Source organism: Seriola dumerili, unplaced genomic scaffold (assembly GCF_002260705.1).
Source record: "Seriola dumerili isolate Sdu_G_001 unplaced genomic scaffold, Sdu_1.0 BDQW01000425.1, whole genome shotgun sequence".
NCBI lineage: Eukaryota > Metazoa > Chordata > Actinopteri > Carangiformes > Carangidae > Seriola > Seriola dumerili.
In genome coordinates this window covers 137,262-148,234 of record NW_019174680.1, presented here as the reverse complement: position 1 = coordinate 148,234, position 10,973 = coordinate 137,262, and the positions used below count along the sequence as shown (strand labels likewise).

Below are 10,973 nucleotides of genomic sequence, written 5' to 3'. Positions count from 1 at the left end.
TTTGTCAAATGTAAAGTTTGTGAAGTGTATTTTAACATTATACATTTAATCTACCCAACAAACCACTTTTTAAATAAAACAGAGACACGATCTTTCTGAATCCTGTGTATTCTGTAATACTGGCACAGTAACAACTCTAGGCTATGTTTATTTTATGAATGCATTTATGTTAAATAAAATTTTTACAGAAAAGAGATGTTACTCTTCATTATGAGAAAATGATCTGCACAGAAGTCTTTATTTTAAATGTTTTCATTTCAAATGGAAAGTTTTATATCCATAAATGCAAATAGTGTGAATGGAAACCCAATACTCCTTAGTTCACGCATGAAATTAAATTGTTCTTTAAAACACTAAAAGGACTGACAGTCATCTACAATACATTGAAAACCTCTTTTTAATTCAAGTGTGTATGTGTCCCTTTTCTTATCCTTGTTCTTCTGTTTGTTACTAATTGTATTTCTGTTTTTTGAGTCCATCTATGGTCTTTAAATAAAATAAGTTTGGGTGGAAAAAAGGCTGAACTATCTGCCACCTTTCCGGTCACAAGACTGTCTCTTTTAGTGCATGCTGGGAAATGTATTTCTTGCTGGCTCATTTTCCAGTTGTTCGCAACCACAGTTGGTCGAGAGGAAACTCTGCTTCCCAGACACACCGTCGTTATCGTCCCTTATTACTTCATTTCCACACAGAACAAGATACACAGATGTCAGGTTTGTTACGTTGGTAGCAGACACCCACGCTCAGATTCAGTGTCGTTAGTGGATGCAACAGACTCTTTTATCATATCAGACGCTGGTTTGTAGCAAGACGTTTCAAATGCAACGGAGAGTTACAATGGATCTTGTCAGGGAAGTGAGGAGTGACAGGCTTGCTAATTAACTAGTAGCTAGTTCCTGGCTAACAGAAGATGGAAGCTAGCTCGCTGCCTTCATCTCGGGGAAACCCTCACTAATATTAGCTAACTCGGTGTTATTCAATAACCCCGCTAGCATCAGATGTTCTGCTAAACTCGCGCCCGTTAGCTAGTCTGTCTTAAGAGAAACTTCAGCGATGGAGGAAGTTGACAAAATTTTAATTCACGCCCTCAAACAAGTCGGAACGTAAGTATCAACAGCATTTTGTGAATTAATTTTTAGTTGTGCACAATGCCAACCCAACCACCAGTTACTGAAATGACATGTTAGCTTACTAATGTTAAGTTTTGTGATTAGCAACGTCACTGTCAAAAACTGTTCATGTAATGAATTACAGCAGCAGCTACGAGTCCATCACGGGGTCAGAGACATATGTGGGTTGTGTGAGGCAAAGATCGTGAGCTTGCACTGAATACTGTGTAACTGACAGTACCTTAAAGTGGCAGTCTCTTTTTAAGTCACTATATATCGCCAAATGAGGTAACACAGTGACTATGACCCACTGAAGAAATTATACAGAAGTTATTGCATTTTACAGTTTTATGAATTGCGTGTCTGGTAAAATCACAAGGAACACTCACTAACTTTGTGTCAGTGACTGGTGCTCCACCTCTCTCTCTTCTCTATTCTTTATTCTCTCTTCTCTCTCTCTCTCTCTCTCTCTCTCACACACACACACACACACACACACACACACACACACACACACACACACACAAATGAACAGCACTATGATTTTTGAATCCTAAATACAATTGCAGAAGTAAAAAGTTAATGTTAGGCTATAAACATCACTATCACCAAATAAGGTAACACCCTATGACCAACTGATGAATTTATGTTTCATTTTACAGTTTTATGACCCAAGTGTGGTTCAAAATCAAACCTGCAATTACCATGTATGACCATAGGTGTCACCTGCACAGAAATGAAACTCTTCAAGATTGCTACTTTAATATTTGATTTGTGACCCACAGGGAGGTGAGCGAGGAGATTGACAGTGTCAGACAGTTCAGCAGTGAGCTGATAGTGGAGGCGGTGGTCAGATGTATCCGGGTGATCGACCCAGGCCTGGGCAGCACGCTGCCCACGTCCCTCCCTCCAGGCATGTCTGCTCGCTTCAGAGTGGGCATGAGCCTGGCTCAGGCCTGTCAGGTAACACACCTCTAACTTATTTAGGATGAATGGACTGAATTAGCCGCTGTTGTTTGAACTTGAACAAAAAAGGGACCTGCACTCTGAAACTGCAGCTGCAGAGTAAAAGTGACAAACAAAATACATTAAATTTTCTGGACACCTTAAAGTTTAGTGTACAATATATGGGTAACAGAAACTATTTATGTAGTTCTACCTTGAGGCTTCAACAAATTGTGACAGTATGCCAATAACTTGCCTAAGGGAAACCTTAACCACAATTATTAGAGAGGACATACTTTTGAAACATTGTTTGTTTGTTTTGGGGGATACTTAAAAGCTTACAGTCCTGTCCAAAAATATCTAAACGTGGCTATGAATAGTGATAAAAACAGCTGATGAATGTACAATAGTGTATGTATAAATGTATAATTTGAGGAAACTCCCTGACAAATATTATAGAGACTTGTGTCTACCGATGTTCACCAGGAAGTAACTGGAGACAGCTAATATACATTTTACCTATAGTGCACTTTTCAAGACACTGAAGGATGCTTAATTAGAAGTTCAGATAGTTGTGGGCAAAATTCAGATGTGCCTGTATGAGTCCTGGCTCAGTTGAAGCACTGCCTGTCGTTCCCAGTAGTATTCCTAATATGTCATGTGGGTTTTCAGGATATTGGTTATAAAGGAGAGATCGGCTACCAGACTTTTCTGTACAGCAACGAGCCAGAGATCCGCTCCCTGCTCATGTGCCTGGTGGAGAAGCTGCCCAGAGAGAGTGCTGAGACCTCAGACCAGCCAACAGGTACAGAGAGCACCAGCCTGTCATCCACACAGTTCCATATCACCTCTCCTCAGAGAGAAAGAAAAACTGTACATGTATCGCTTTGTTGTTACATTAACTGGGTCAAATCAACAGAGGCCTCCCTACTGACCATCTTGGATTTGGTCCATACCTAATGTAAATAATGTCATTTTGTGCCCAGCAGCTAGTGCGCAAAATTTCCAACTTGAGTATCTTCTTTAGTTTCTGAGATGTGGAGGCTTTTCAAAACGGGTCATGGCCCTAATAAAGGAGTGTGGCTAAAAAAAGTTCCATGAGTCATTACTTTTCAACTATTCATGCTACATACACATTTTCAGGGATTGTTCTAAACTGTTAGATGTCTTAATGTTGTACAATGGTCGGGCGACAGTGCAGATTTGCCAAGTTATGGCTTGCTGAAAATTGTATTTAAAATGTTTTGCGCTTTAGAGTTGACTGTATCTTCAACCTGAACCACATCAGATCTTTTAGATTTTGATATATATTAATCTTGTTATAGGACTTTCTAGTTGCATGTCTGAGGGAAATAAAAAATTATGACTTATGTGGCATTAAAAATAAAAATAATAATTTCACATCTATATTTCAAGTGCATGTTGCCCATATATGACAAAGTCTACCCCAAAAACAATGATACTACTGGAAAGAGCCCATTTTAATGAGTCAATGCTCAAGATATGAAGTTGGTAGCTTGAGGTATAGGGGTGGACGATCAATCTTTTTGGGTTGAATCACAATCCATGATCTGAATCACGAGTCTCCCTACAGATTTAGTTGAACACATGTGATCATGATTAGTTGTGCATATGGTTGTCTGAACACAAAGCCTGTCACTTCAACTCAAAGGCGCAAGTCACAAATCTGTGTTCTGTTTCCGCTCTGATTTTTATCTGAAAGCCCTGACTGGAGGCAGTGATTCATACCATTCCGTCTTTTTGTCATGTCGTAACCTCTAATTTTATCACTAGATTAAATTAAAAAAAACATACTATGCACTTATCCATAAGAATTTATTATACTGATAGTCACTCCACACAGAATCTTACTAAAATGGTTTGATTTACTGCTCCGTGGAGCAAAGCTACACATGATACCAATCAATCAGCTTTCAAAGACACAACCGGTCTTGTATTCCCGTCTGTTACCTTAAGTGCATTGGTCATGAAACCTTTTTTTTTTTTAAAAAGCCTCCTAAAGATACTGAAGCTGAAGATTTTGCAGACTAGTTGTTGGGTACAATGACATTATTTACATTTAGTATGAAGCAAATCCAAGATGGTCAGTCAGAAAAGTTTTCTAACATCTGTTGATTTGACATGGAAAGTCACAAAGTGGCCACAGTTGCTGACAGGAGATTTAAAACTGGTATACTAGAGAATACAGAGGGATTTACCTGGAGCTGAGAGGATGAATCAGCAGTGGGTGAACTTGAATGTGACAGATATTAATGTATATTAAAAGTCCCACACTCCATCTTTAATGTAGTATCCAGAGCTTATGATTTGAACAGTCTGTGATTTAGTCAGTCATACTGTATATAAGAAATCTGAATATATCCAAGAACACTGCTGTTGTATGTGGAAAAGTTTAAAAGCAAACATTGTATCATCAGAAAAATGCTGTTGTCCCCTCTTTTTCACCTCTGCAATTTTTTAAGATGATTTTGGCATTTTGTTATCATGTACCTTTTATTTAAGTCATCCAAAGCTGTCTTTTTGTCCTGCAGGTAAATCAGTGGTCCTCCAGAGAGCCATTGCTGCTGCAATCAAAGCCCAGCTGGCTGTCCCCTGGCTGCCTACAAACTGCAGACTGCCACTGCACGGTGAAACACAAGTAAACTCTTTAAAGTTGCATTTTGGTGTCTGAAAAAAACCTTTGATACATGAGGATATCTCAAGCCCATCAGCAGGATTGGGAGAATGGCCAATTCAGGCATATTTAGATGAATCAGACTGGCTACACAAAGCCAGATCTATTTCCTAACTTGTGTTTATTTTACTGTGTAAATCTGCCCTCAAAATGATCCACCGAGTTCTGTTCTGGGAGCACACACTCTATCTGTGTCAGTGGTGTAGTTTAACTTAATCATCAGCACAGAGATGAACAAACTGCATAGCAACTGCAGCTAAGAATTATGGGTATGATAATATTATTAGTAATCTGCCATACCAAACTGATTGAAAAAATGTGATTTCTGTGAAATATAATTGAAATGAAAAATGGCCTTTGTAACCTAAATCTGATATATGACTGAATTATTCAGATCTGATTATATTCAGTGGTGGAATGTAACTAAGTGCATTTAAGCGCATGTGCTTTACTGAAGTATTTCAATGTGATATATTGTGCTTTTTGCTCCACTGCATTTATTTGACACATAAAGTTGCTAGTAAAATGTAAAATTAGTACCAAATCAATAATGTATAAAAATGTAATTCAGCATAATGAGTACTTTTACCTTTGGTACTTTTCAGCACATTTTTCTCTTGATACTTATGCATTTAAGTAATGTTTTAAATGCAGGACTATTCATTATAATAGAGTTCTAGTTGTATTTACACACTGTTGACACTCTTACTTAAGTAAAGCATCTGATAACAAGCAGAGGAAAGTGATGCATCTTAATGCAAGTCAGTTGTCAAACATACTGTATCTAAGGCTTACTGTATTGTACTGTGCATATGCAGCTGTATTATTATTATTTTTATTATTATTATTGTTAAATGTAACCTGCCCAAAGTCAGCTAATTCCTGACAGTTTACATGTTTTTCCTGTTTAGAGTCCAGCAGCACTGCACAACTTCCATGTTCAGCCCCTTAGTTTACCAAACTGCAGTAAAGGTCCAGGAAAGAAGCAGCTGAAAGGTAGGTCTCCTACTGCACATACATTACATACACACTGTATGATTTTAGTTGATCATGTTTTATCACAGTGTTGCAGCAACTTTCATAAAAATTGTGAAGCAGTTTGTTGAAATTAATTCATAATTTCAGGGGATGCATGATATATTATGAGCCGATAGACCTTCTTTGCTCTTCCTGTTTGCTCAATGAGATTCACCATACACACAGTGGACAGCAGTGACAGAGCAGAGGATAAAAACCGTGGGAATGAACGAGTAAATATGTTAACGCTTATTATCCAGTAGTAGGATGTTATCAAACGGCTTTTGAACAAGCAGAACATAAACTGTCAGAAATGCAACGTGTTTAAACGCTAATTGTAGGTAACAGCTGAGCCTAATTAGCTACATGTCTGACAGTTAGTTGAATTCTTGTAGACTTTGAGAGACCAGTCAGCCCCTCCTCTCTACCAGCAGGACCTGTCCAGCACTGTGTCTCTTCCCATCAGCAGCAGAGGGAACATGAATGATGACACAGGGTATGAATTGGTATAAAGTGTGTGTGTGTGCACTTTCAGAATTGAACGACTACCAGCGAGACATTCTTCCTCCCGTGACCGCCCAGCCTTCCCATCATGCTTCTGTGGTGGCATCCATACTGGAGCAGCACACCGCTGAGCTGAGTGCTGCTCAGGAGTGGGACAACGAGTGGAACAGTCAGGGACTCCTGTCTCGCCTCACTCCACAGGCAAATCATCACACTCTCTACAGTCATGTTTATCCGTCTGTTAATTGTTTTTGATCCTCTGGACAATGTATCTAAAATTGTTCCTTCCCAAGTGATTGGCAGCATCTGTCATTGCCATAAGATCAAGCTGCATGTGGGCTGTGAAATAAAACAGTTTTTACTGTGACTGTCTCTTTACCAGCCCTCTCTGTGTGCCTGTCATTCAGGGTGTGCAGAACATGCCGCTTCCTCTCCCATTAATCCTCTGACGATCTTAAAAATTTTTCTGATGTATTAGTTCAAATTAGCTCTAACTATTAATGATCTAATGATGTCATGTATCATAATATATCACACCAAACCAGCACTTTTACTTAAATACTTAAACTACATTTTGCTGCTAATACTTTTGTACTTTTACTTCAGTAGGATTTTTCATGCAGGATTTTACTTTGCTTGAAGAATTTTTACATTGCTGTATTGGTTTTATTTAACTAAAGGATCTAAATACTTTTCTCACCGATGATCTCTGTGCATTAGTTAGAGGTTAAATTAGGTCTTTGTTGAACAGGAGTACCAGTCACGGAAGCTGACCCGACTGCGGAAACGCATCGAGGAGCAGCTCCGCTCTGCTGCACTGCCCTCTCCTGAAAGTGCCTTTGGTGGTCCTCGCTCAACCTCTGACCTGGGTGAGCTACTGCAGGCCTTTAGAGCCTCCGCCCCCTCTGACCACATCCTGACCAAGGGTACTCACTTCACCCATACACAGAAGTTCACCTTCACACAGGTGAGGACCACTCCACCTGCAGAATGCTAAAATACCACATGGTCTAAAACAAATGTCTCAGTCTGCAGTGTCAGTCTCTTAACAGCTGTGTGTCCATGTCCTTGTGTGTGTGTTCAGGAGTCAGCAGCAGTAACCAACTCCATCCCCTCCAGACTTCAGTCAGAGGGTGATAGCCAGCAGCGTCAGCAGGAGGAACTGGCTTCACTCCAGCAGCAACTCCAGCAGCTTTGCAGTGATGTCAACCAGCTAACAGCAGACATGAAGCACATGAGTGTCACTAATACACAGGTAAAACACAGACACATATATACACACGCCTCAGCAAATGAATGGTTGTTGTTTCAAATTTGTGATGTGTTCTGGTGCAGGTGCTGGATGAGTTGAAGCAGAGAGAGATGGGGAACTCTGAGAAAGAGGAGAAGATGCAGGTGAAGAAGAAAACAATCGACCTGTTGCCAGACGCAGACAACAACCTGCTGAAGCTTCAGGTAGGAGGGCTGAGTGAGATCAGTTTGTGGTTGGAGACATGACATCAATCCCAGCTAGGCTCACATTTGGTTGAAACCTGTGTGATCCTTCCTTCAGGCTCTGGTGGAGGCCAGCGCCAAGCGGGTGGTGAACCTGGCCTCTCAGTGGGAGAAACACCGCGCTCCACTCATCGACGAGCACCGCAGACTCAAAGAAATCTGCAGCAACCGGGATGTAGGTGGTGTCTTACAACAGATCTGCCACTCAATTAATTACAGTAAAAACACATCTAGATTCTGTTTGTTTGTGTCTGTTGTCCTCAGTTGGAGTCGTCCAGAAAGCTGTCTGAGATCAAGTCTCTGCATGACAAAATCCGTGTGTCCACAGAGGAGGCCAGGAAGAAGGAGGAAATGTACAAACAACTGGTAATGGACTGAATTACATCTTTAGCCAAGTGCAAGATCTTTGTTGTACTCACAAGTTAAGTGTCATGTCGACACAGGTTTATTTGAAATTCTGTCTCTAACTGAGTTGTTAATAATCTTCTGGCACCTACTATCTACTAAATGTGTGTGTTTGACTGCATCATGCTTGTTCTCTTCCATTGCAGGTGACGGAGTTAGAAAACCTTCCTCAGGATGTGTCTCGGTCAGCATATACTCAGAGGATTCTAGAGATCGTCAGCAACATCAAGAAACAGAAGGAGGAAATTACGAAGGTAAAAGCAAATCAGAAGAAGCTGAATCTTTGGGGGTTGCAAACACATAAAATAAGTGGTTTGTAAGTGGACACAAGTGGACTTCTGTCATGAGTCCTCCACAGCACTGTAATGGTCACATCAGCAATTAAAACAGCATCACTGTGAAGGGAATTAGCTCATTTCAGTGACATCACTGCAGTCAGTGTGACTGAGCTTTAAGTTGTGCTGTCTATCAGATGTAACGTCACCAACACTTAGTTGACTTTCCATGGCAGATTCTGTCAGACACCAAGGAGCTGCAGAAAGAGATCAACAGCCTGACAGGAAAGCTGGACCGGACCTTTGCTGTGACTGATGAGCTGATCTTCAAGGTAGTGCTTTTTATTTTATTATTTATGTGCTATTGTTACATTCTGGTTTAATTGTTTGTCTACACAAGAACATCATCCAAGAGCCTGACCTCTCAAAACCAGAGCTCAAACAACAGGTGTGTGTTGTTGTATAACCAACCCCAATCTAAAGCAAACTAAAATCTCACCATTAGTTCTGCAGCTGCTAACGTGATATACAGGGTAAAGAGAGCTACATCCTGTATACATACTGTATATGTATGTGTTTCATGTATTAATTTGTTTATTTTTGTCATGTGTAGGACGCCAAAAAAGATGAATCTGTTCGCAAATCCTACAAGTACCTGGCTGCTCTTCATGAAGTACGTCATCACGTTTGCCCAGATTTCTCATAATTCATTTCACCTGTCGTCCCTCAGAGAACGTGTCAAATGTCATGTTTCCGTCTTGATTCTTCTACAGAACTGTAATCAGTTGATCCAAACCATCGAGGACACGGGCACCATTTTGAGAGAGATTCGAGATCTAGAGGAGCAGGTAGGATTTCTTCAGTTAGGATGGTTCCATCATCACTTTATTCACTTTGATAACATTTATTTGCTGTGTTACTCTGAGTGAGATGAGATCAGCATCAGTTTCGTCTGTGTTCAGCACAGAAAGCTGCAGGATGTGGTTTTCCCAGTTTAGCATAAAGACTGGAGGCATTGTTTGCATATATGATGTGTATTTAACAAATGTAGACATAAAACAAGACATTACATAAAGGCTGCAGTAGTGTAATAGTCATTTTTTATCAGGTGTGAGCCTTTAACGTACATCTCTTCTGCTGCATGTGGAGACAGTGACATTTTACTGACGTTTTCTGTCAAAAATAAATCAGATATTCATTTATAATGAAAAGTCCAACATCCCAGTAACCTGCAAACTTTATGTAGAGAGATAGTGCTGGCAGCAGCAGCAGCAGCAGCAGCAGCAGCAAGGCAGCCGGTGTGAACACACACGTGCTTCTCCGCAGCAGTTCAGCCACATCAGCCGCCACGCTCACGCAAACGCGGGCAGCGTGTTCCCGGTGTTAAGCTCATTGCTGCTGAGCCGCTCTCCCGTCACTCAGAGAAATCCTGCTCCATCTCTAGTGTTACATGGTTTGGATTTACCTTTCTTGATCAGAGTAAATATTTGTTTGTTTGTTATTTGACACAGGTGGATCAGGATGTGCTGCACGGTGTATTTTTTAGCAGTTTCCCTCCCCCCTTTGTGATAAGCTTTACCAAACAGTGTCTCTATACTGAACACACAGAAATGTAATAGTTAAGAACAGCCAGTGTGTGTGTGTATCTTAAAATCTAGTATTGCTTTTAAAATGAGTTTAACAGGACAGTTTACTACATTTTTCCCTGGCATCTTAAACAGATTGAGACTGAGAACGGGAACAAAACTGTGGCCAACCTGGAGAGGATTCTGGATGACTACAAGGCGATCCGACAGGAGAACTCTGCACTCGCCGCCAAAGTCCGAGAAGGCTGAAGGTAGTGCTGCTCTGTCCTGCTCTGCCTGCTGAGGCTGAAGTTGTAGTAAAAACATGGAGCCGTAGATGGATCTGATGGGACTGAAACAGCACTCCAGGTTTTACAGTGAAGAGACTGCTGTTCATTAACACCGCCCTCTGCTGCCATCGGAGCCAAGCTGATTTTTCTACCATGGAAACTAATCTGGATTTTAATGCACAACATGGATGGATGGATGGATGAATGGATGGATGGATGGATGGATGAATGGATGAATGGATGGATGGAGAAGACAATTAGTTTTTCATTTCAAACTGATCTCTGATGGTCCAGGCTCTGGTTTGATTATTCTGTACCCAAATGAAATGTAACACTGGGCAGCAGGGGGTGCTGTCAGACCTCTTCTGTTCAAATGTGTAGTCATTCATATTTCTGTATGAAAACGTTTTCATAAGATATCTTGATTAAGATCAAATGTTGGATTTTTTATTACAGGAAGACAGACATTAGCAGTTCCATTGTCATGACTATATTTGAGTATGGTGAGTGAATGGCATTTGAATGTAGTCCATTGATAATGTTGTCCAGCCCCATCAGCAAAGTATTGTTGTATATATGGCACCAGCTTAAATAAAGATGCCTTACAAACTTGAATGGTCATGATAAGTGGACCTGTTGTCATCATCAAACACCCCAACACAGTGTCTTAAATT

General features: G+C 40.6%; 1 protein-coding gene across 1 annotated transcript; it reads left to right on the top strand.

Moving 5' to 3' along the window:
• The first annotated feature begins 693 nt into the window (after positions 1-693).
• On the top strand, positions 694-10,914 carry ccdc22 (coiled-coil domain containing 22). The gene is made up of 16 exons (XM_022761715.1): positions 694-1,103; positions 1,895-2,072; positions 2,727-2,859; positions 4,607-4,713; positions 5,661-5,745; positions 6,302-6,471; positions 7,022-7,237; positions 7,355-7,525; positions 7,606-7,725; positions 7,823-7,939; positions 8,029-8,130; positions 8,316-8,423; positions 8,681-8,776; positions 9,058-9,117; positions 9,218-9,292; positions 10,166-10,914. The coding sequence occupies exons 1-16, from the start codon at positions 1,054-1,056 to the stop codon at positions 10,277-10,279; spliced, it is 1,902 nt and encodes a 633-aa protein (XP_022617436.1). The 5' UTR covers positions 694-1,053; the 3' UTR covers positions 10,280-10,914.
• The last annotated feature ends 59 nt before the right edge of the window (positions 10,915-10,973 follow it).

Bases quoted from the DNA above. Each gene is read 5' to 3' on its own strand.
- ccdc22 (XM_022761715.1), top strand. From the start codon at position 1,054: ATGGAGGAAGTTGACAAAATTTTAATTCACGCCCTCAAACAAGTCGGA. The intron at 2,073-2,726 runs GTAACACACCTC...GTGGGTTTTCAG, and splicing joins GCCTGGCTCAGGCCTGTCAG to GATATTGGTTATAAAGGAGA. The intron at 2,860-4,606 runs GTACAGAGAGCA...TTTGTCCTGCAG, and splicing joins GACCTCAGACCAGCCAACAG to GTAAATCAGTGGTCCTCCAG.